Source organism: Ictalurus punctatus, chromosome 28, assembly GCF_001660625.3.
Source record: "Ictalurus punctatus breed USDA103 chromosome 28, Coco_2.0, whole genome shotgun sequence".
NCBI lineage: Eukaryota > Metazoa > Chordata > Actinopteri > Siluriformes > Ictaluridae > Ictalurus > Ictalurus punctatus.
This window is the reverse complement of record NC_030443.2, coordinates 11,564,012-11,590,403: the sequence shown is the minus strand read 5'-3', so window position 1 is coordinate 11,590,403 and position 26,392 is coordinate 11,564,012. Positions and strand designations below refer to the sequence as shown.

Here is a 26,392-nt window from a genome sequence, read left to right as displayed (position 1 = left end):
AGAGAGGGACTACGATAGGATCACCAGTGATCAGATATAATTTGGATGGTGGACCATTCTAAGCACAGCAGTAGCACTGACATGGTAGTTGTACCAGTGTGTGTGTGTGTGTGTGTGTGTGTGTGTGTGTGTGTGTGTGTGTGTGTGTGTGTGTGTGTGTGTGTGTGAGACACTGGTGCAAGTATATCAGGTGGGGAGAGTAAACCCTTCAGTGTCACTGTTGGATTAAAAATATAAAACCAACAGCAATGCTGTAGTCACTAAACTGACAACACTGATGAAGGTATAGAGGACCATTAATAGTGTGTACCGAAAAAAGGTGAGCCATAGTATCTAACTGTAAACTCACAATGTACTACAATGTACTTTAGGTGTGTCTGTAGTCAGTAAGTGCATACAATGCAGTGTTTAAAAACCCCAGCAACGCCGCTGTGTGAATACAAAGGAAAGAAACATCCTCAAGCATTCATGAGAAGAAATACACACATTGATAGAGATAGAGTTGCACTTTTGGCATGCAAACCGTCTGACTAACTAAACACCCCGAAATAGAATCAAAGTGGGCTGAATGATGTAAAGCGCTTGCTTTATTCTCAAAGAAACGTGTGATCCTAAAATTGTCCTACAATAACAGTGACATCCTCAATAAAGGAGGGTGCAGACATTTTCATTTATCAGTAATCTGGAGTTCATTTTAGTGTCCATGCATCTGATCCCAATCCTTTCTCTGCTGTTCCATCTGCTGAAGTGTTTTAATAAGTCAAGGCTAATTTGCATGTGCATATAACTTTCACCCACTGCGGTAACCTAATAAATGGTGAGTTTTCTCAAACTATTCAGCATCACAGTACAAGATAATAGTACACGTTCATTAAAAAATGGTCAGTATGTACAGGTTTAATGACTAACCCTGTAAAAACACGTCTACTTGAGGACAAATGAAATACTTGTGTTGGTTTTGTAACATATTTCCTCTCCTCCATGGGGTGCGATTTTATTTCATAATAGTCATGTGTATACCATACCAAGTAATATGAACGGGACTTAATCATCTAGTACTCATCAGTGATATTTTCAATACTTCATACATAACAAATACTTTTCCAGCAGTGATTAATCTGAAAAATACTTCAATATGGCAAAAAGGGAAATTAAATAATTGACAAAGTTGAGAACTTGAATAGGGAGAAATTCTTAAAAAAAAAAAAAAAAAAATCAAATATAAATATGTGGCACTGAGAATTTTAACCACTCATTGCAACATAATCTCCCACAAAGTGGTCTACTAATGTACTAATCTGCATCTCACTAATCTCTCTATGCTAATCTGTGTATTTAGTAGCTGAGCATCTATATCTAATAAATTGAGATGGATTTTTTTCTTTTTTGGGGGGCTGCGTGTGTTTGCTAATGCAAAGATTTTTTTGAACAAGGGTTTTCGAATCTATTTTACACACGCTGGTTTGCTTTTCAAGTGTCCATGCAGCAGAATGAGGAGTGTTTAATCACAGTTCTTTGCAATGTGTGGTTGAAACATGCACTCCTCCTCTCCTTGTTTTCTTTCTATCTTGCTTTCTCAGCCATACCCCCCCCCCCCCCCCCCCCCTTGTTTTTGCCGCCTCTCCTCAGCCCGGCCATGGTTTAGTTGGCGTTAAGCTTTGCTGGAGAAAAACACAGAGGCGTGTGTGTGTGTATCAGAAGCATGACGCAGATGCCAATGGCAACCAGGGTAGCGAGGGGCTGGAGAACTGTGCTGGAACTGGTAACTATGGAAAAAAGATAGAGAGGAAAAGATGTGTGGGATCGGTCAGTGCAAACTCAGAGAAAGATAGAGAAAGTCAGAGGAAAAGAATGAGAACAAGTCATAGATAGATAGATAGATAGATAGATAGATAGATAGATAGACAGATAGACAGATAGATAGACAGATACCTTCTGAATCTCTGATATACATGATCAAATAGATGAATAAATAAACAAATACATAGATAGACCTCTAATGAATTTGATGGATGGGTGGATAGATGGATGGATGGTTTGTGTATGTGTGGTGTGTATGTGTGTGTGGATGGTTAAATGGGTGAGCTGGATGGATGGATGGATGGATGGACAGATAGAACACATGATATGTAATGCGATTTCTAGCATTTTACTCTCAGGGGTTTTTACAGGTGAACAATGTGTCTTGTCGGTGATGTTATGCATGGTACGGGAGATGTATGGGGCATACAAATCATGTCTTCTCTGCTTATGTCAAACTCACATGCATTTAGAATGACAGGAAATTGTCAGAACTTGATTGCGAAAGAACAATGCGCTGACATAGAATATGCCAAGAAGGTGTTTGTGTGAGTGGGTGGAATGGTTTTCTGTAGTGCCTTATAATGCTTTAAGTCAATCATGTTAATGAATAAACCGTTGTTATCAATTTTTTTTTTTTTAAGAGCTCTTTTGTTGGAAACTTTTTTTGTTTTGTTTTGTCTGTGTGTATGTGTGTTTGTGGCGCTCACCACGGCAACTCTTCCCGTCTCTCTGTAGCATTCCAGTCACACAGCTACACACTGGGCCTAATACCTGACTAGTGCAGATCTGCTCACAACCTCCATTTTCTTCCTCACACCAGTCTGATTCTGCAACACACACACACACACATACAGTTTGGCTGCAAATGCAATTCCCTTGCTCAGTTCCTCACACATGCAGTATATTTCAGGCCTCATTATCATTGCCCCTAGGTGTAAATGAGTGTGTGACTGAGTGTGTGACTGTGTGTGTCCATGGGACCCCGGCATTGGATTGCCATCCAGGGTGTGTTCCAGCCGCATGACCAGTGGTCGAATCCGGGAGGGGATGTCCTGGACCCCCATAACTGTTAAGGGACCCCATATAAGGCCAAAAAAAAAAAAAAACCTTAGGGTCCCCTGGTGTTTCATTGAAACTAGAATACGGTAAACATAGACATTGTCTGTTATTTGTCCCAGTGAGTAATCCAAATTAGATGGGCTCAGGTGCACCAGACGAGTGGATCCTCATTTTCACCTCACGATGAAGGTAAAATATAATTCTCTTTTTTTAACTATTGTGTGGTACACCTAATTTATTAACACTGAATAAGCGTTTATCTCTGAACAGTCCCTAGGTTATCATTTTAATATGCAATAGTCTATCTTTCTAGCTCACTATTAGACTGTAACTGTAATTAGTTGTAACTAGCCATCTAACATAATTAGAAGGAGAAAAAAGTAAGTACTAAAGTAAATCAAATAATTACATAATCAGGTCACTGTGGAGATTTCTTTTTTTTTTGTCGTGTTTTGTTTTGTGAATTTTGACAGGGGTTGGGGTGCCCCAAGAACTTTGCCACAATTTAAGCACTGCTCATGGCCAGTGTTTCAGGGATAGACTCTGGATCTAACCGAGTCTAACCTTGACCAGGATAAGATGTTACTGAAGATGAATGAATGAATTAAATAAATTATCCACTTGCCATATGCTCACAAATGTTTGCATGCACACACCCACATATGCACACGCACCCACTCACACACACAGTACCTCGTTTTCTGATTGGTCCCACCGACAGTATGTGTTCTTTTTGCTGACTGTAGTCACTGTAGCTCCTTCTGTTGTGTGGACAGTTCTAGGAATAAATATAATATATACATATAATAATAAATTCCCACAAAAAAGCAAAGCCCTGCCCCATTTCTACCAAACCAGTTTTATGGACGTAAACTATTAATGTCACCGTGCTTCGGTATAAATAGGCTAATTTCCTTGAACACTAACTAAACATAACTGACGGAATTATTATACAGTACTGTGAAAGTTTTATGCATATGCAAAGAAATGTTATAGAGCAAAGATGAATTCAAAATAATGAAATTAAATGTTTCTACATTTTAAAAAATACAGTAAAGAGCCGTAAACAATAGTAAATATAACAAAGTCCATATTTGGTGTGATATAAAAAATAGTAGTCTTTGGTATAATTAGTGCAGTTTTATAAGGAAATGAGCTGTAAGTTTCATTGAGCATCTTGCAGAACCAGCCACAGTTCTTCTGGAGACTGTCACTGTCGCACTTGCTTCATATTTTTGCAGCAAAATCCAACAGCCTTTATTATGTTTTTTGTCTGAAAAGTGTCTCTTACCTAACATGCTGCTTTCTTTAATGACATACAAACATTTCTCTGTAACATTTCATTGTGTGTTAGAAAACTAATGTTTGGGAATCTAAAATGTTTTTTGTACTGACTCGATAATGTAGAAAGTCATAAAATAAAAAAATCTATAACAAAGCTTGTACTAAAAAAAAAGGGTGCCTAAAACTTTTGCACAGCACTGTATATGTAACAAATAAGAAGAGATAACTCAGTTATGGCTAGAAAATATGAATCAGACAGTTAACAGGTAATTGGGCACTGAATATAATTTAATTAATAGTATTTATTACAATTACTGCCATCACAGAGACATGAAATAAGATGATATAAACATTATCAGGTGTAGAGGTTCACATGTGTGAGTGAAGCCCACAGAAGTGCACAAGAAATATTGACGTGAAATCTATAAGTTGAATCTAATGTCATTCAGCCTTAAAGGAAATGGTTTGGGCTGATTTAATTAGACATTACACCAGAACTCACCTCAACTCTGTCTTCTTTTTAAATTTATTTTTTAACTGGCCATTCTTTGCTGGTTACTGCCTGTAATCGACGTCATGAAAATGCAGAGAATACATAATGGTTTTACCTTTTTTTTTTTTTTTTCTGCTTACACTATGGTCATAAAAACAGTTGTTTCCTCACTAGTCTTTTTTTTCCCTCTCTCGTGTACTTAACAATACAGCTGTTACTGAGGAACAGCAGTGTCCTCTTCTTGAAGACCTTCCCATACCAGAAAACCTGACTGTTACAAAGTGCTGACACTGGAGACTCCTTTCAAGCGTGCTCAAGTAACATCTCAGAGAAAATTACAACATAACAATAATTGCATATGTTTATGTATAGCATCTGCCATACAAGTCCCTGTGTAAGTTGTTACTATGGAAACAATGACATATTAGAACAGGTGTGTCTTAATATGGTTTTGTCTTGGTTTTGTCTTGCAGCCTGAACTTCTGTCAGAGCTGCTGTTGTAGAAAACCAATCATGCCTTCCACGGTACTGTGATAAAATTGTAAGTATTGTATCCTTCAATAATTAGTATCATACAGGTCCATACATGTTGATCTAGTGAGGATTAAAAACAGGTCCTCTGTATGTCTGTGTGTCTGTGTGTGTGTGTGTGAGTGTGTGTGTGTGTGTTCTCACCACTTTGCATGCATTGGTCTCGGAGTCACACAAGGTGACATCGCAGTGAAGGTGCACCTCATCATAATCGCCGATGAACTTAAACACAGTGACGTGAAAGCGGCAGGTCAGAGACACGCCATTCTCCGCCATGCCAATAGTGTTGTCTTTAATGTTGGGACACCTGAAACCAACATACTTTCATGTATTAGCCCATAACAGTAGAGACACATGACCCTTTCAACAATGGCTACTGTTATAGTAAGAGTATACATCACAAGGTTGTGCCTTAAGCATTTTGCGACAGTTAGTAAGTCTATAATCCAGAAAAATTAGGTTTTTCATAAAAAGCAGAGATTTCGTCCTTTACTGTTGTTGGCCGAAGTAAGTAACAATCAGTATTGTCACACTTTTAAATTGAAACCGTGTAGGAACAGGAGATTAACCGATTATACCATTTTATCTTAGTGTTTTTCACAGATGCAATGTGATTAATTTCACATCAACTCCAGTACAATTGGCACTCTTCAGAAAAATAAGCATAAAAAAAATTAATACATAAAATGAAAATGTATGCAAGTAGTGATAGTTTGAATAAACACGAGTGGAACTATCCATTCATCCATCCATTGTCTGTACCGCTTATCCTACACAGGGTAACGGGGGAGTCTGGAGCCTATGCTATGGGACTCGGGGCACACCCGAGGACAGGGTGCCAATCCATCGCAGGGCACAATCGCACACACATTCACACAATATTGACAATTTAGAGATACCAATCAACCTACAACACATGTCTTTGTCCTGCGGGAGGAAACCTGAGTACCCGGAGGAAACCCCCGAAGCACAGGGAGAACATGCGAACTCTGCGCACACAGAGCAGAGGTGGAAATCGAACCCCCGACCCTGGAGGTGCGAGGCAAACGCACTCACACTGGGAACCGAATAGCTTTATTTAAACACAATATTTTACCTCTTCTTGTAATGTCAGCAAGCATAAATACACTTGTACCAGAACATTTCAAGGTCTTTCAGATTTGGACATGGGAACTTCCCTCTTCAGCCTAGGCCACAGGAATTGAAATTAGGGGTGTGTACATGTAATCACCCTTTTAACTGTTTGAGGTGCTGATATTTGAATACTGATATCATTACTCAGGCATTCATTATGCTCTATGTCCACATGAAGTCATTGAGAAAATATGAAAAAGGCCAATTTAAAGAAGTTTTTCACCTCTCTGAGTAGTTAACCAAATATCTGTTCATGAACCTACCCATACTTGTACAGAAAGAACATCCCTATTTCAGGATAGCCACAACACAGTCCCAAATCATACATGTATGGGGGAATTTTCCTTGTATACAGTCTTCAAAGGCATTTTTCCCTGTGCGCAACGTCATATTTTTACCCCAGGGAAACAAAAAAGGAGTTCTCATACAACATCTGACTTCAGTTTTCTTTTCATCTCATTTCACAGTACACAAATGCACAGTTTTCAGCATGTCATTGCAAAGTCTTAATCTCATAGGTGTGTAAGTTCTGAGCCTAATTTATCCCTGATTGTCTCGAATGTATTTAGACCCTTTGCATGTATACCTGACTATTCTTTGGGCATAAAACACCAAAACCAGAGGATAAGCCAATGACCCTGACCCTTGTCTGCTCTACCATTTTGGATTTTCGACGGTGTTTTGGTATTGTTAATAAAGTCTGCACATAGATTCTAAACATCTCTTGAGTATAGTATGTTAAACATGGTATTGGTAGTCCTTGCTAGTGGTGTGTCCTGGGATTATTTTTTAAATTATGTGCCAAATAATATGCCAAGGCAGGAAAAAAATGGTTCAAATACTGTAACTGTCTTTAAGCAACAATACTACTTTACCTACTATACCTACTAGGTATAGTCAATATATAGTATAACAATACTACTTTACCTACTATACCTACTATACATTATACTATACTTTACCTACTATACCTGATTTACCTACTATACCTACTGTCCTTAAACAACAATTAAAAACATAAATACTATAATAGTGCACGTGTGTTTGTGAGTGCTTGTTCACCCTCTCTCTATGATGATGTAGCGGAGGCGGTCACTGCTATAGCGTGATGGTGTGGCCCAGCACATATTCACTATGAGGATGAGCTGGCTGTCATCGGCTCCTTCCACAAAAACGCCCACGAATAGCACGTCTCGTGTACTGAGCACCACCTCGCCCTCACGGTACGGCTGCCGATACGAGGCGTTTTTATAAAGAGCCATCTTGGTAATGAAGTTCCCCTCCTGGGTGGGGAGGGTGAGGTTAATTACACTGTGGAATCAGAGAGAGTGAGAGTGTGAGAGAGAGAGAGCGAGAGAGAGCATGTTCAAACATGTTTAATGACGTACTGTAGACTGGAACAAAAACATGAATCTTCTTCAAATGTATGAGTAATACAACTATTGTTATCGCTATTTAATGCATTTTGGGGCTGTAATAAGTTAGTTATTACAATTTTTTTTAAATGACATAGTTTAAACATACATTGCAAGCTTAATTGTTAAAACAAAACAAAACTATGACAAACAGAGATTCAATGTCAAATACTGCAACTTTCCCCGATTACATCTACCAACTATAACAAATACAAGGTTAGGACTCATGAATAAGGCCTTTGTGCAATCATGGAGCCATTGTGAGATGTAGGTTAATAACCTCAATTGACCTCTGACCTCAGCATGGGCTTGAGCACTGTCTCCAGGGAGATCTTAATGTCCAGCTCGTAAGCGCAAGAGAACTCCACATTGATGGTCTTGTCACGGGTCACCACACTCCCTGTGTTATTCACGCTCTCGATCCACACCGTGTTCTTGTACATGATGTGCGTGCCATTCGACTGGACACAAAGACCCACACACAGAGCAGTCACAATGTCAGTGGTTTGGAATTGAATTACTTCCTCAGAGGAAATAATTTGCTCTGAATGAGTGCATAATGAAGACTGCATTATGAGAAACAGTCTCAAAGTCAATACAGACAAAAGAAGAAGAAGAAGAAGAAAAAAAAACCTAATTACTGCCATATCTATTAATTACAATGTAATAATTACAGAGTGGTTTACGGCTTACTAGATTGGTTTATTTTCAAGATGTAAATGGAAAATTGTTACACTCATAATAAAGTTCCCATGGGTTTTACATTTAAAAGTATGGTTAAGTTAATATTTTATTTATTTATTTATGTAACTACACAATTTAGAAGTCACAGTCCTTTTATATACAGTAGTGTCCAGCCATAGTCAAGTACAATTAACGATTTCATTTAATTAGTTGTCTTGGAAAACAACTATGGCTTTGTCAAATTCTATTTTCCAAACAAGATTACATTGCTCTTCACTAATATGAGTCAAAAGTTGCTCGGCTTTTACTGAAAGCAGTAGGGATTATAACACATTATGAGTAGGACTGATAATTTAGCCACTATTGGTAATAACTAACATTGTATTAAAAGCTTAAATAACACTTATACTTGAAAAATGAAGACTGAATTAGAAATTATTTTGCATTAGTTAATAATGTTAATAATAAAATGAAAGTTCTGTGTAGGGAAGGTAGACTGTTGGAACTGAAATTGTAATTCTTAAATTGCCTAGGAAATACACATTCATTTGTAATATAAGGACACATGTCAAATGCTGTAAATGTACATATAAATATCAAGTTTTAGCTCAATTCAAACTTGTATACTTGACTAGATCGTGAAAAGCTATATCCTATTCACCATGTTCCATATGCAATAAAGAATAGCACTCTCATGTCACACTCCATTCCTGAAGAGTAAAAGGACTACTACAGTATATAGCATTGTGTCTTATTTAATACAACTATCAGCTAACTATCAAGGCCTTTGTGGACTGAATGTGGTGTGTTAGAAGCAGGAGACCACCAACTGGCTTTCTAAGACATAGAATAAATATTATATTTATCTAAATAGGCTTGTCTGTTGGCTAGATATTTTGAAGACCTGATTGCATACTGTAGCTTGCAAACTTTCCAGTGTTGCATGTATTTGCATGTCTCAAACTGTTATGCTAGGTAGTGAAGGGTTGGTGCACCTGCACTATGGAGCCACAATAGCCTTTGGTGTTGTTGATGTGGAAGGAGATAAAGTCTTCACCCTCGATGCCAGAGCAACGCTGGTCATTGATACGCACATCCTCCCTCTCAAAGCCGAGCTGGAAGAGGCGACACTTTGAGATAGACACCTCCATCTGAGCATGTTTGCATGTCACCTCAGCTTGAATAATGTCATCCTCACCTGTTCAATAGAAATTACAATGAAATAAAGAGAAATTTTACCTGGTGAATGTGGTCTTGTTTTGAGGTCTTGATTATTTTCAAATATTAAAAATATACATTGCCTCTGAAAAGTAAAAAATAATTGTTGCTTCTGGCAACCCAAACGCAAATAATACAGTTATTTATATGTGGAAGATTGCTACTTATTCTATTGGTAATCTAACATGATGGTCTGTTTAATCCTAGTACTGAAAATACATCCTACTAATCAAGTCATAATATGTAAATCTGTCCACTCACAATTATTTCCAGTTATACAGGGTCATGTTTCTATCTACATGAATAAGTACAGGCTGATGGAAAAAAATGTTGAATTCTGAAAAAAAGAGACATAAGTAGTTTGTGTTCTTGGGTGGGAATAACCAAAACAGATTTGTCAGGTTGTTTTGGCAACTATACATGTGAGTGTCCATAACCAAGTATGACTTTAATTGTCAGGAGCTTTTAACTACAGACAATGTCACAAACCAACTTTATAGAAATCGCCTTTGTGCTCTTATGCACTGCATAACAAAACAGTTATACACCCTATGCCCTATATCTGTAGAGCCTGAATCCTTGAAGTTCATCATCAGTGAATTTTTGGCTTTTACTGTTCATTTCCATGACAAAAGGTGTCTAATTTCGGGTCAAATCTGATTTTACAATCACACAATATGAGATGATGCCAATAAAATCCTGGTTGAATACTACAACAGATAAAATGCATCCTCCATGACAGATTATACAATGAAAATCCTCTAACATCAGATCTGCAATTAAAGGATATCACTATGTTCTGCTAATAAATCAGCTCATTCCAGGGTCTGGTGCAGAAAATGAGGAAAAATATTATTCTCCCCCAGACATCACCATGTCTATAAGCATGTTCCATTTACAGTTCACTGTTTGAAGCTGGCCCCTTGAGGTTTGGTTCATCCTATGGCATCGCAGCAGCTTCCACGCAATAAAAAAAAAATTCTGATCATGCCAGTACTTTGTCATTTGTTGTCTTCTGTTGCAATGGCATTAAACTTTTGCAGCCATCATACACTGTACTGTGTGAGGGAGTAAAAAATTAGGGCTGCAACTAATGATTATTTATAATCGATTAATCAGCCTATTTTTTTTATGGCAAACTTTCAGTACCATTTTTTGTTATTTGAAATAAAATCAATGTTACAAATGTAAGCTTCAAACTAAAACTTTACATTAATACAACTATTTGTTAATGTAAAGATTTGGTATGTGGATATAATAAAAAAAATGCTATTAGGTGAATGTGACCTGTTTCTTAGGCTTAGCTTATTTGGTACATTTGTGCAATGTTTTTTTTTAGACATACTCTTTAATGGTTTTGCATGTAGTCCTAATACAGGCCATTCATGATGGAAATAATGATATTTAGCATGACGTTGCATTGGCATGAGTTCCATTCAGATTTGAGCAGCAGAATGGCATTTTTAGGCCCATGTCTATCTATGGTGTCAGATTTTTTGGTTGGGTCTTACATTTTTGTGTAGCATGTGTGGTGAGCCAGAATTTAATAAGGTTGAATTAAATGCAAATTAAACCTTTTTAGCCCCCAACCCCTTGCATACAGTGGAGCATTTTGGATCTAAACATAAGTTTGTGCTTGTGAAGCACTGTCGTGCTTCTGTGCTACACAAGCTCTGCTTTGGTGGGGATTTGATGGTGACTGAGGTCATGTTGGGCATAAAATGTAACGTTGACAAACAGTAAAATGAAGAAATAAATTTTCGTTGGCTCTGGGTATTCTGCTAAAGCTAGCGGCGTTGCATTGCGTGCATTTCATGTCATGTGCCATCAACTGGGAAACGGCTTATACTTTCAGTTAGTAAAAAAAAGGCTAGTGTTCCATTTGAGATGATACTACCCTTCTAAAATTCATACACGAGACAGTAGATTACATACTGCATAGTGTAAGTGTATAGTACGTCATTTGGGACACAAATTTTTTTGGTCTGTACTCTCCGATGCATGTTTTCAGAACAGAATCAATGCAGTGAATAAACATGCCCCATGCAGATGAACTCATTGATAATGACATTTGTTGACCATGATTTTCATTATCAATTTTATCGATTAGTTATTGCAGCTCTATAAACAGTGCCCCATAAAAATGTCTCACCAAGCTATCTGAAGTCACAACCTATTTCTGACACGTCACAGACAAAGATCGCTCACCGGAAAATAATTCTTTTACACTCAGAGTTGAGACTGGCAGTCGATTGCGACCAAGACAGCCGAAAACAACAGTCTGGCTGTGTCAGTATTTTTATTTATTTATTTGTTTGTTTGTTTGGTTTTAGTTTCAGTGTAACCACTGCTAAAATGTAATAAGAAGACGACATAGGGTGATGTGAAACTCACAGGACAGCTACAGCTACAGTAGTGGGAATGGCAAAACTTAAACAAAATATGCTAATAGATAGCAAAAATATCCTTATTATCTTACCATTTTCTGTACATGCTTATTGATGACGCAAAGAGAATGTAGTAATTTTCCTTAATCGCAAATTTATCATATAATTTGACATTGGCACACGTTATCGCAGTCTGTTAAAGAATTCGGTCAAGAAGTTATTAGAATCATCTCATACAGTGTGACAAGTATTAGTGTTAATGACCCAATATATATAGCAGAACCCTAGCCTTGTCTCTAGCACCTGTGGCAGCTCGCTAACTAAACTCAGTAAAAAAAGAACAATCCCTTTTTCAGGAGACTGTATTTTAAAGATAATTTTGTAAAAATCCAAATAAGCTTTGCAGTTCTTTACTAGAAAGGGTTTAAACATTGTTTTTCATGCTTCTTCAATGAACCATAAACAATAATTGCACATGCACCTGTGGAACAGTCCTTAAGACACTAACAGTTTACAGGCGGTAGGTAATTAAGGTCACAGCTACAATAACTTAGGACACTAAAGAGACGTTTCTACTGACTCTGAAAAACTCCAGAAGAAAGATGCCTAGGGTTCCTGCTCACCTGCGTGAACATGCCATAGGCCTGCTGCAGGGAGGCATAAGGACTGCAGATGTGGAGAGCATCAGATGTGGAGTAACATCTCACAGCAAGAACTGACAAATCTGGTGCAGTCCATGAGGATGAGATGCACTGTAGTATTTAAAGCAGCTGGTGGCCACCAGATACTGACTGTTACTATTAATATTGACCCCCCTTTGTTCAGGGACTCGTTATTCCATTTCTGTTCGTCAAATGTCTGTGAAACTTGTTCAGTTTATGTCTCAGTTGTTGAATGTTTTTATGTTAATACAAATATTTACACGTTAAGAAATTTGCAGAAAATAAAAGCAGTTGAATGTGAAAGGACGTTTTTTTTTTTGCTGAGTATATATTCACGTGATGAAGGCTGCATGCAGTAACCGGTTTGTATGACAAATCCAAAGGTAGGGTGACCATACGTCCTCTTTTTCCCAGACATGTCCTCTTTTTCGCATCTTAAAGAAGCCTCCGGCCGGGATTTCTAAATTTGAGAAAATGTCTGGGATTTGGCTTTAGTTTCATTATGATGTGCTTATGGTCTAATACTGCATCATGTGTGCACATGTTTGCATTGCTTTAACTCCTCTCTGTAATTCCCACCTTCTCACACATCAGTTGGTATAAAAGGCAGCAACTTTTAGCCAAATTCCTTCCTCTCAACCATTACCCCACTCTCAGTGAACACTTTTGTGTACAGCATCAAACAGTTGCTTGACAATAGCAGGAAATGACAGCTGTCCTGAGTCATCCCATGGCCATATAAGGTCCTTTCTAATTTCATGTTATCACATTGCTTCGTATTACATGGTCATTCAAATGTATAAATGATGGTAGAAGGTACACTCATGGACATCTAATATTTATTAGTGTATTAAAGTTTGCATTCATACTAACACTATCTTCTTTTTGTAAAACCAGAATATGCTCACCCTATGCAATAGCAAACTTGTTTTTGGAAAGATAATCACAAAACCCATATAATGAAAGTCGCATTAATTTTACAGTGGCAAGAGCGTTCTCTGGGTCTTCTTGCTTAATCCTTTCCCTTTTGACGTTTCAGCATATAAAAGCTGCCTGCTTGTCATGCTTAGCCACGTCATTTGCATTTAGCTGTAATTGTATCCACAGTATAAGCACCTACGTCCTGAGGTAACAATTTAAGATGTATTAGTTAAGGTATTAACCAGCATGTTTCCTGTCCTTTAAAGAAACTAGTATGGAATATAGCGCTTATGTAGCTTGATATCCTTTGTATCCTTTGTGTTATCTTCATTGTATATAGTCGATAGGTTAAGGGTCATGAAGTCTGTCTGCTGCTTTTGGGTTGGATAAAAGAAAATAAGGATAATGTCTCTGATATGAGGACTAATGGGCTCTGGTATTAGGGCTCAAAAATAATCATGCTGCTTACTAATTTCTGTGCTGGGAAGTTCTGGGCAGCCACACAGGTCTCCTCCATTCTCCTGCTCACATGTGTTGTTTGTGCAGATCTCCCCTGCACAGGGGTCATAGATCCATTCTGCTAAAGACATGTCCAGGCACAAAGTTAGCACACACGCAGACACACACACACACACACACACACACACACACACACACACACACACACACAATCTACTTTCATTGCTATGACAAAGAAGATTACAGATGGGTACAGATGGGCAGATGAGAGAAAAGATGATATTATTAATAAATCCGGTAAATAGCCAGGGTTAAACTCTTCTTTTTTCCCTGTTCATGGATTTTCTACATTAGCCAATATGACTTCACTAGAAGTTATAAGGTAATATAAGATAAAAAAAATAATAAATAAGAAAAATAGTATATAATAAGGTAATACTATGTTCAACATTCAAAGTTTTATTACAGTCTATGCTAATGTTAGACTAGTTCTTTGTTCTTTGGTTTTGTTAATGGATGATTAAAGGGTTTTACATGTGTGCAATCTCGGGGATACTTTACATTATTAAAGGCAACAGAAAGTTCCTGGTATGTTCTATATATTTTACACAATAGTCTGCTCATTGTTATGAAGGGTGCTAATAATTCTGGAGGGCTCTGTATATATATTGAGTTTGTGATGATGTTCAAGTTAGGGAGCTGTTAATGCTTTATATCAGAGATGCCAGCCTCTAGCCTATATTTCAGTCAGTTAGCTAGCATGTCTGCCCCAGTCATTATAGCATTAATGCATAATTTACTGTTAAAAAGATATTGGGAAATATTTATTGGGAAATGGGAAGTTTTTGCTAGTCCGAGTTAAAGTAATCTTTTCATGCTTTTGTCCCACCGCCCATTACCTCCCACAAACACACTTCCCCCTCCTGTCTGGTAGGTGGCAGTGTGCCCTTACAGCAGTTCTCCTGGGCAATCCACTTGGTGGTGAGTGTGCCAAAGGAGCGGCACGCCTCAGCATAGGCAGCCATGGAGCCGCAAACCTGTGCCCTGCGGTGGTTGTAGCAGCCATCTAGGTAGCAGGATTGGTAGAATGGTTGTGGGTCCAAAAGGCCGTGACACGGCTGGAAAAAGCCTTTTGGCTGGGTAAGTTTCAAACAGCTGTCTTCACCCTGCAGCTCCAAAATGTCTGTGTTATCACAGGACTGGGCCAAAGCCACATACTGAGTTTCATCACAGCTGCAAATACACACAGGTAGAGTGGGAAAGAGAGAGAAAGATTGAGAGAATGAAAGCAATTTTTAGACAAATCTAAACAAAAAAGAGAGAGTAAGTGAGTGAACTGAGAAATAAATTATCATGAGGGTGTGAGAAAGTTTGAGAACTGATAGAAAGAATGAGAGAGAAAAAAATCATAAAAAGACATTCTATTAAAAAGCCACACACCTGTTCTGCATACCATTGGTCTTCCAACTCTGTGCAAGTTCCAGTGCACTAAGTGCTGGTTTGCCACGGGAGGTGATGTAATCATCAGTGGGGTCACCATTAAAGTTTCCACACAAACCACACACCTTGTTCTGTAGCCGTGGTCCCATGGTGATACTAAGTGTGTTGAAACGGTTATAGCGGACCTGGATGTCCTGTGGCGTGTCGATCACCAGAAAACCTTCGGATGTGGAGACGCGAGTCATCAGGCCTGTTACGAAAGGCACAGACACTGGGGTACCATTTACCTAAAAAGAGATTGAGGGGCAAGGACAATTCCGTATCATAATAGACAGTTGCTCATATAATAAGTGTTAATTATGTACATAAATTTTGAAAAGAAGGTCGTCTTAGTGGGTATAAAATTCATTCTTTGATTTACACTGTCCTTTGTCCACACACACCTGGCATGAGGAAGATGAATTAGGTTTTGTTTGCCTATTTCCATAAATAGTTTAAGTTGCTAATAATTGAAGTTATATAGTGAACAGAACATCAACTTTCCCCCATAACTAAAATAATGGCAATGAGAAATGACTATGACAACCATGATTTCTTTCGATCTGTAAGCGCAATGGACACAACATTATTAAGATTTTTAAAGTTTACAGACCTTAACAGTGTTGCCAGAGATGAGGATATTCTCCTCATTGATGTAGAGGTAGGCATGAGAGATGGTGGTAAGATTGGGTGTACTCCACTTGTCAAAGTTGGCAATGAGCTGGAAGGAGAGTTCGGGCAACTTGTGGCAGATAGTAGACAGGACAAAGGAACAGGAGGCAGGCAGGCGGAGGGAAGCACCATCGAATGTGCGGAAAACACCACCACCTGATGCCACACAGTGCTGGTTGCGACGGGCGAAGCAGCCACGGACGCCATGGCGTAATACACACTCTTCCTCAGCCTTACAGCGGCGAGGGTCACATTGGATCAAGTTGCGGCCAATGCACTGGCAACGCTTGGTGCAATCGCTGTTCCAAAACAACTGCTTAGGCTAAGGTGAGTAGGAGACAAAGGGAGAACTGTAGAGGATTGTAGAGCTTTCAGAACTTTGAACTTTGATTTTGCTATGATTTGACTATATTTTAATTGAGAAAGGCATGCCAAAAATCCTGAATTGGATTGATATAATGCACCTTCACCTAAAACTGTGATGGTCTTATATTCTTTGCCATCACAATAACATTATTGTACTTTAATACCATCTTCCAGTGTGACATCTGAAACATATAGAACCTTATACACCTGTACTGTGGTTCTTGTAACACTTAAAGCACCCATCTCAATAAGCCATAATGTTGTTCATTGTTCTGCCTGTTTGAATAATCTCTTTATGCCCTTGAAATATGCCATGCCCACCTCAAAGACCTCTCTCACCTCGTAGTACTTGCTGTCGGTATAGCAGCCACAGTTCTGGTTAAGGATGCAGCTTTTGCCATTGAGCACATAACCTTGATCACACTGGCAACCTTCCACACAGTGCTGGTTGCAGTCTCTCTGGCCTCTTGCTGGAGCACACTGGGGCTGGCATACCATCATACAGCTTGAGTAGTGGCTGTTAACTGGGCATGACAGCACTAGAAACACACGCACACAAACACACATACACAGGGATGATGGCAGAAAGCGTTCAGTGCATTACTGTGTAGTGAGGTAGCTCAAAAAAAGTCAATTATGTGTTTACGCAAGGTAAAGCTTCAGTTAGGGTGAACCTAAAAATTCTAAGTGTGTGTGTTTCATTGTGTACTTTGTGCAAGGGCAAGTTGATTGTGTGTCTCACCACATGGACTAGAGCTCCTCCAGCCAATCATAGACAACCCCTGGATTTGACAGGTACTAGCATATATCTGCAACCAATTACAGATAGTTTCTTGTGCTCCCTGGTCCACACATGTATCCTGCAGACAGCTCTGGTAAAAGTATGCTGGTGCCACCTTGCTGTGACACCGTGCAAACACACCACCACGGTCAATAATAAGTCCACACAGCCTCACTGCCTCTGGTTCCACATAAACGTATAAGCCCTCAGCCAAGTGGAAACGATTTCCTGGGATAGAGTTTTCAATGTCATTGTTGCTGATGGCATCCATTGTCTGCACAGGGACATCCGCTGCCAGGCCTCTTTCAACTAATCCACAGCGTGGGCAGGAATCACCACATCCAACTTGACAGAAGGTGTCACGCTCTGCCCACATCATGCCCCATTCACTAACACTGAGGGCAGGACCAGAGATGGGCATTCCCTGGCACAGACCACATGTGGAATTAAAGATGCTCCGGGGCAGAGAAAGCAGAAGTAGTGTATTCCAGTCAAATGCCACCTAAGAAGTACAGATGGTTAGAAACAGTCCTATGCATTTGTATTACTAGTAGACCCCATGTCTATACTACATGAAGTAGTGACTCTTAAAGTGACTCAAAGTTAAATTTTGGTTCTTTCTAAGCACAGTGATAGAAAGTAAAGATACTACTATACCTTCAGTCCAAAGTCAGTCTCCACTAGTAACTGCAATCCCAGAGTGTATATGTTGACTTTCCCTGGGCCCAATTTCAGAGGCAGGTAAAAACGCTCTTTATTTACCTTGTAGAGATAAATTGAAAGGTAGTCACATTATAAAATGTAATCATTATTTCCATTCCATTATTTCTACTGTTAGCAGTAATATGAGCACAATTGATCAGTTTTCTTCTTTTCCTTCCATCTATTTCTCATTTCTCTGATCTTGTATTACATAGAGAGGCCCAGAAAACAATTTTCAGCATCTTTCCTCTGCTCTCTCTATCTTTATTTGATCTAAAGTCCCTCAGATCTTTAGATACTGTTGTGAACTTCTTCCAGCTATCACTCAAATTTGGGTTTTGTGTGACTTTACTCCAGCTTGTTAACAGACATAGATTGTAATCCGATATTCCTCATGTTCCCTCACATGTTCCTTTGTCTTCAGTTCTGTCTGCTTGATTAAAAATAACTTTGCGACATAATAAGTGCTTGACCTCCAGAAAATATGACCATTACGGACAAATTCTTGTGATTATGAAATATTTTGCCTAACAGAAGTTGTTGTACAAATGGTCAGTATTCAATGGCTTTGTGTTCTTGTGCAGCTGTAGGGCCTGGTATAAGGGAAATTACACTGGTGAGCCTGAGAAAGAAAGGGTTTAATTCAGAAAGCTTTGATCTTATTATGACATGTATCAAAGTATAGATGTAAATCTATTCCTCACCATGACTGTATGTTTGAAGCTCCTTGACACCTCAATCACATATCCATAAACCTCCAACACAAATCCCTGCACCCAGATGGCCTGCCCTGTATCTCTCTCCTCATTCCGGGCTGAAAGCTGGAACTGAGGCAGGTCCCTTGGTCCTATCTCAGCACTGAAACTGCCATCCAACTCTCCATGTATGTCCTCATCTTCATCTAGCCCCCCACACTCTGTGGTAACCAAATGAAGTGTGCAGCTGCTCTGAAGGTCAAATGGGACACCTCCAAAAGGCAAGAAATGCCCATATCCAGCTACTGCACACAGAGCCTCGGTCCGAGGCTGGCAAAAAAATAGCCCATCGGTCTCTTGGCAGTATTCCTCAGGGTGGCATGGTGAAAAGTTGCAGTAGACACTGTTGTCTGTCCCATTGCAGAAACAGCGTTCTTGACATTCCCAGTCAGTCCAGAATGTGTCATTGGTGGCTAGTTGACGTCCAAGGTAGAAGCAGCCACAGTCACTGCGGGGTACACAGAGCCCATCACGGAGCACAAAGCCTTCTTCACACTGGCAGCCTTCGGAGCAAGGGTATGGGCAGGGCTCCTCTGGCTCATCCAGATTTTCACAAGTCAGTGGGCATGCTGTGGTGCACTCATCAAAGTGGCTGTTTTCTGGGCATGGCAGGGCTGGAGAGGGGAGAGAGAAGACAATATCAACCACTGCAAATCTGAAACACTATTGATATAATACTGCTTTTTGAGGTCAAATATTTCTTACGGCAGTTTGTGGCACTCCTCCAGGGCCCCAAGTTGATCTGAGCATCCTGACAGGCTGAAGCATAGGCCTGCAAGGAAGAGCACAAAGCTGAGCGGTTACCTTCCTTCACGCACATGTTATACAGGCAGTTCCTGAAGAAGGGCGAGGGGTTCACAGATAAGTGACAGGCCAGGAACGAGCTGTTTCCTGGGTCATTGATGTTGCCACAGAGCCAGGGGCTCTGGTATAGCCGCAGGTCCGTACACATGCGGTAAAGATCATCACAGTCGCCATTGCATGTTAGGTCATCAGCAATGGCCCTCCAGCCCTCAACAAACTGGTCAGCCGTGTCAGCCTGGCGACCACTCGGCAAACGCAAGTCATCAGCAGGATCTCCATTGAAGAAGCCACAGAGGCCACAGGTTGAGTTGTAAAACAGTGTGGAGAGGGTGATGTTGAGAAAGCCTTGGCGGGAGTAACGGGCCTGAATCAGACCGGTCCATTCCACTACAGTAGCATTGCTAGGAGCACGGTACACGATAAGTGGTTCCACTGGGTGGACATATGGAAGAACAACTTGCTCACTATTTACCTAAGGAGAGACAAGAGAGGTATCATTGTTATTTGACCTTACATGCTAAGTTTACTTAGCAGATCCTCAACTACACTGCTCACACCTTACATCTTATAAAAAGCATAGATGCTTATAATGGGTAATTGTTCAAATTAAAATATTTTAAAGGAATTTTGAATTCCACAAACCTTAACAAGGTCAAAATCAGAGCCACCAATCTGTGCCTCCAGGTATGCAACCCTGATAACCACAGGCCTCTTCCAGGTCGGACCCTTATTCACCAGCTTTCTTCCAATCTTCACCTCCACTGCTGACACATTGGCTGGCAGGCGCCCCATAGTCTTTACCAAGTAGAAGGAGCTCTCATCTGGGAATGGCATGGATGACCCATCGAAGGTAGCTAAGATGTATGTCTGAGATAATGAACACATGGCCTCTCTACGAGGATAACATCCCAGCAACCCCACTTCTGCTGTGCACACCTCGCTGTCTTGGCAGGAGTCATTAAAGCAGGAGATCTCACCCGCTGGGCCACATACACAGCGCTGGAAACAGTCGCTGCCCACCTCACCCCCCTCACCTACCCAAAAGGTTTCATTGAGAGCATAGTACAGGCCATTGCGCTCACAACCACAATCAGAGAGACGGACGCAGTGGCTGCCACTCAGCACGAAGCCCTGGTCACACTGGCAGCCTTCTGTGCACGGATGTGTGCAGTATAGGTGGGAGGTCAGTTCGGAGCAGGAAGGGGGGCAAGCATTTGTGCAGACCTGGTAGTGGCTGTTCTCTGGGCATGTTAAAGCTAAAAACAGTGGCAGTTAAAGAATAGATATTGAAGATTTAAACCATAATGAATTTTGATAAAATAGTAAGACCAATATTTAATTTCATAAAACATTCAATACACATGAAGCATGGAATGACTTACCACAGAATGTACGTGACCTCCAGGGTCTGATGTTTACTCCCAAAGCTTGGCATGCTAAAGCATATGCCTGTATAGCCTGGCAGAGTGTTGTGATGTTGTCACGATTGCTGCACATGTCATACACACAACTGTATACAAATGCAGTGGGGTCCACCACAGCCCGACAGTCTCGGAATGGCCCATCAGTCTTGTTTATGAGCCCACAGTAATCAGGACGAAAATAAAACGCTTCAGCTGCTGGTTCACACAAGCTGCAGTTCTGAGCACAACCATCTGTGCAACGAAAATCAGTGTCTTCCGCTCGCCAACTACCACCCAACTCAACAACGCTATCTGCTAAAGAACCATCTGGTAACACAGGGTCATCAGCAGGGTCATCATTATAGTTACCACATAAGCCACAAGTATTGTTGAAGTAGGAGCTGGGAAGTGAGATGGAAGCATAGTGCTGCCCATCATATGTTACCAAGAGACCAAAGTCAGTTTCTAAGACAACTGCGAGACCAGACTGGTATACCTTAATAGCCCCTAACTGGAGCTGGACAGGGAGAGTCTTCAAGAGACTGTCCACCTGAAACCATGAATGAGAACTGAGTAAATGTAACATTGATTTTGTAGGCCATTTTACCTTCTATTATGCAACTTATGACAGAAATATGAGGGACAGAAACCCACCTTTACAGTGCCCAGAGGTGCTTTTGGTAGTGTAACTCGATGGCCATACACCTCCACAGTGACATCTTTTAACCAGGACACGGAAGTCGTGCCACGATTTTCATTCTTAGCCTCAATGCTGAAAAATGGGAGACCAGGCATCTCCCAGCATGGCCGAGCCAGAAGATAAGAGCAGGTACCCTGTAGGAATGGACACAATAAAAATGGAGATCATATCACAACATTAAGAGAATAACTTGCTTATTTTGTTGTGGTTTGCATGTGCAAATCAAGAATATGTCCAGACCAGCACATGCACAACAACTCAGGCAATACCTTTTCCAAAATCAGGCACATTCAGTCTTACTTGGAAGTGATAGAGAAAGCCATCAAAGGTGTGATAATGGGGGTCTCCAAACACCACACAGGTGCTGGTTCGGGTGGGCTGGCAGTAGTATGCTCCCTCTTGCTGTTCACATGTCTCCAATTGGGCACATGGAGCCTCCTTGCAAATGACTTCATTGTCCAAATCCAGACATCTGCAACGTTGCGAACATTGGTCTGACAGCCAGAACACCTCTCCACGTCGATAAAACCGACCTGAATATGAAAAATGAGTTAGGGCTGATTAATACTTCTGCAAACACTGCAAAACACTTGCACAGAGTGGAAGCTTAATACTTCCACATAATGTGAGCATGTCCTCTAGGGGGCAGTGTCTCATGAACCACACCAGAATTTACTGAATTAGAAAGTGATGAAAAGCCAAAACACCTTTTGTGCACCTTTTGTTTTTAATTTTAACTTTTTGTTTTGGTACCCTTCTAAACCACCCCCACTCCCCAGCTAAAACAAGCCTAGCTGGTCTACTAGCCTGGCCAAGTTGGTGTTCAGATGGTTTTAGATGGTGGGTGGGTCAGCTGGTCTCCCAGCCTGGTCAAACTGGTGTTCATCTTACCTATTTTCTAATTAATCAGATAGTTCCATCTACTGACAAAGGTAATTACAAGGGTAGTCAGGCAGGTTGGGTAGCATAACTTAACTACTTATTTTAATTGTTAATAATCTAAAATATATCTCAAAATTCTACAACAAAACTATTAAATAGGCTGCACCGATAAATTACTTCAGTGGTTAAGACAATGGGACAAATGAGTGGAAGGTCATGAGTTCAAATCTGAGAATGGCCAAGTTGCCACTACTGGGTCCTTGAGCAAGGCCTTTAATCCTCAACTGCTCAGTTGTATAAATGTACGTCACTCTGGATGAGGGATTCTACCAAGTTGTCTGACCAAATGCTCTTTTATTTTCAAAATTTCGGTCTGACCAACAATAACCAGCTAAGAGCAGCCTGACCAACACTGACCAGCTAAGACCAGCCTGACCACCAGTAACCAGCTAAGACCAGCCTGACCAGCCAAAAAAAAAAAAATGGCCAAAACTATTTTTTTGTAATTCCCCTACAACCAGTAAAAAATGCTGAAAACTCCCTCTCAATTTGCAATTTAAACTATATAACTTTGAGTAGTCTTCTCAAATCCTTCCCCACTGATGGAATAACATCAAATCAACATGGCCACATACACTGTGAAAAAAAATAAAATAATAAAGTGCCCCTTCTCTACTTTTAAATCCGTTAATAGTAGTATTAGCTACTAGTTATTCAGAAAGGGCTGATGTGGGAGCACATTTTCATTTTAACCAAGCAGAAGCCATACCTGATACTGTATTGAAAGCCAAGATCAACTAATTAAATAGGTGTGGCTCCTGCTTGATTGGAATGAAAACCTACCCCTACACCGGCCCTTTGCATATAAGACTGGACATCCTTGGTGTAGGTGACCACAGGAAAAAAATAAAACTAGCGCATCTGTCAATCCAATTGATATAATTGTGGATTTAAACACTAGTTAAAGTGCTTCAATACAAAAGTCACTCATACTGATGGATACAGATGAGTAAAAACACTTCTGAAATATTTCCTGTGAGAATTGACTTGGTTTACTTTACCTGACGGTACTTACATTCTGACGTGCTCACAGAGATGGGCTCGTAAACATAAATCAATCCTGAGCTATAGCATGTCTCTACACCTTAACACATAATCCCCTGCTCTATGTTGCAAAAAAAAAAAATCAAATATGAATTAAATATCAATACAGTAGTTTATACTCCTGCGTGTAATTTATTACCCTTTTGTAATGCTTGCCCTGACATTCAAAAAAAGTCTGGAGTCAAGAAATAATGAAACTGCCTTCAACAAAAAACTGGAAAGGAATCATAGATCTACCCCAAGTCACCAACGTTCACAATCAAACTTCACTCAAACAATTAGACACTCAAGTATTACAAAATTATAGAACATTTAATAAACAACCTAAACAAGAGGACTGTTTTTTAGACATTATGCTTTTACCATTATAGCTGCAGCCATTGGCTGGGTCGATCTGCTCTGTGTCAACACGGAAGAACCAACGACCAGGCACATTGACATTTGTAGTTTTCTCAATGTTAACCACCTCATTTGTGCGGGAACCAGGCAGGTTGAAGAAGTGACTGACATCTCCACCATTGAAACCTGACTAAAAACGTCAATGATGTCCGAGACATCAGACACAAGGCACGATGTTGTGCTTCATTAATAAAAACAGTTATTAAGTAAAACTCTGATTTACATCCAAGCAAATTCAAAAACAAGGTTACCTGTGCAGTGGTTCCTCCCAAGCCAGTAAGAGGATCTCCCCCACTAGCTGTCCCTGTGCTCCATGTAATTTCTCCAAAGTTAAACATGGCAAAGTGGACCACACCATCTGAGATTAACACTGACTGGAACGTATTCACCTGTGACAAATGCATATTTTTTTTAGATTATGTAAGTGTTCATTTATATGGCACCAGATCGATATCTATGTGTCCATTCAAAATGAAATAAGGCAATGAAATAATAGAAATGTTCCTCCTTTCGTTACCGGTGTTGTCTGACTGCCGCCATAAAACGTGACCTGGTTCCAGGTGGCAATAAAAGCCCAGGTAGCAGTAAAGGATGGCATGGTCTTGATATACTTCCTGACATCCTGAGTAGCTCTTGCTAGGATCTCTGGCTCTGTGGTCTCACGATAGTAAACGTCCCCACGAATACCATTATGCACATCAGCCCATAAGGGAGCAATAAATGACCGACTGTCACTGAGGGGGAAAGGCTCAGGAGTAAACTGGCTCACCTGAACGTTGAAGGAGATTACGCCATTGTTGTTTACCTGTGTGGTAGGAAGCATTGGTGGATTATAATTTTACAAAATGAGTACATATTTTTGTACTCATTTTTAGTTTTGATTACATTTGATAAGAAATGTAAGTGTAAGTGGACTGACAGTTGACTTATATATACTTCTAGGAACTATATTAAGATATATTAAGATTATGCCTACTCACGATAACAATACTTATCTACAGTGGATGTATGTAATATTAACACATTAATTTGAAGCAAGATGTATGTGTATAAAACAATTTTTCCCTGTTGCACTCACATATAGAGCGCGGTAGGGGATGTTGAAGAAGATAAATGGAATTAATAGAGAAACTTCTGTCGAACTGCCATCGTCCATCTTGGGGGTTTCTGTGTCCCTATGAGCTGGTCCAAAGGGGTAAAGGATATCCTGAGAGAAAGCTAAGAAAGAAAGAAAAGAAACCAGTGTAGTAAACACAAATTTCCTAGCTTGTTTTATTCACGCACCAAGCTAATGATTATGCCATGCATTATGCATGCAAATTCCAGCTTATGTGTAATTATTATGCATTCAAACTATGATTGAAACAGCCTATCACAAGATTTGGTCCCTGATTGTTTTGCTAATACTTCTTGCAGTGACACAACCTGATATAAGTGATATATTTCAAGAGTTATTCCAAGAGTGTTAATATTTAGTATTACTGCACTGGTACAGTTCACTGTATCACTCCACTTGTCTGTGTTCGCTACATAAAATTCCAATACTAGCAATAGTTTGTTACATTGAAACCTTTACAGCACTTACTACAGGCTGTCAGTCAGTCTGTGCAGTGCATGGGATTTTTGTTGATGGAACAAAAATAAGCAAAATATTTGGCCATATTGTGCCTGAAATGTCTGTCTGTTACTCAATATTAAAACGATATAATTTCTTGTTTATAGAACTGTTGTATAAAAGCAATATCACACTCACAGTCGTGCTGTTGTACAGAATATCATTGTCATTACCTGCGGCATTCGTGCCTAATTTTCCATACAACAACACTCTTGCTTGTGCGATATTACTTAATTATCAATAATTATTCAGATGAATATTATTCAGATGAAGCAGCAAGGTGGGTAAAAAATAAGTTAGGAGGAACTGGAATAAGCAGGATGACTCACCTCCTCTGGGAGCAAGAGTGCTGAAAAGCTGGAGAAGAGACACTAAAGTGCTTGTTTTGACCATCCTAAAGACCTAAAGCACACACATGAAGTGTAGAACTGTTTGAGCTAAAAGTAGACAGCATAAATGATCAAAATCACTAATTTATGTTATGGTAGTAGTAGCATTCCAAATGCAGATATTCTTTATAATTACTGGTGCCAGTGATTTTCCTTTAATAATAGCTTATATGTGAATTGAACTATAAATGACCAAGCACATTAAGAAGACAAATAAGATAAGTTCAACCCGCTCTAATCTTCCCTGGTTTTAAGAGTGGTCTCCCAGGCATCCCATGGGTCTTCACCGCC

General features: G+C 39.8%; 1 protein-coding gene across 1 annotated transcript; it reads right to left on the bottom strand.

Annotated features, from left to right (window-relative positions):
- Positions 1-1,620: 1,620 nt before the first annotated feature.
- Positions 1,621-26,177, bottom strand: tecta (tectorin alpha). Its single transcript, XM_017459481.3, has 25 exons — positions 26,042-26,177; positions 25,176-25,315; positions 24,615-24,902; positions 24,349-24,486; positions 24,062-24,227; positions 22,013-22,245; positions 21,667-21,846; positions 20,992-21,562; positions 20,252-20,865; positions 19,511-20,081; positions 18,755-19,419; positions 18,006-18,110; positions 17,310-17,850; positions 16,907-17,106; positions 16,143-16,523; positions 15,491-15,777; positions 15,003-15,283; positions 14,061-14,171; positions 9,399-9,601; positions 8,017-8,180; positions 7,367-7,615; positions 5,315-5,477; positions 3,556-3,640; positions 2,511-2,630; positions 1,621-1,766 (listed from the first exon to the last, which is right to left on the bottom strand). The coding sequence occupies exons 1-25, from the start codon at positions 26,103-26,105 to the stop codon at positions 1,642-1,644; spliced, it is 6,645 nt and encodes a 2,214-aa protein (XP_017314970.2). The 5' UTR covers positions 26,106-26,177; the 3' UTR covers positions 1,621-1,641.
- Between the last annotated feature and the right edge of the window lie 215 nt (positions 26,178-26,392).

Excerpts from the sequence above, each read along its gene's own strand:
- tecta (XM_017459481.3), bottom strand. The coding sequence starts at position 26,105 with ATGGTCAAAACAAGCACTTTAGTGTCTCTTCTCCAGCTTTTCAGCACT. Across the intron at positions 20,082-20,251 it reads CTGATTTTGACCTTGTTAAG|GTAAATAGTGAGCAAGTTGT; the intron begins GTTTGTGGAATT and ends GTCTCTCCTTAG. Across the intron at positions 1,767-2,510 it reads AGACGGGAAGAGTTGCCGTG|TTACCAGTTCCAGCACAGTT; the intron begins GTGAGCGCCACA and ends TTTTTTCCATAG.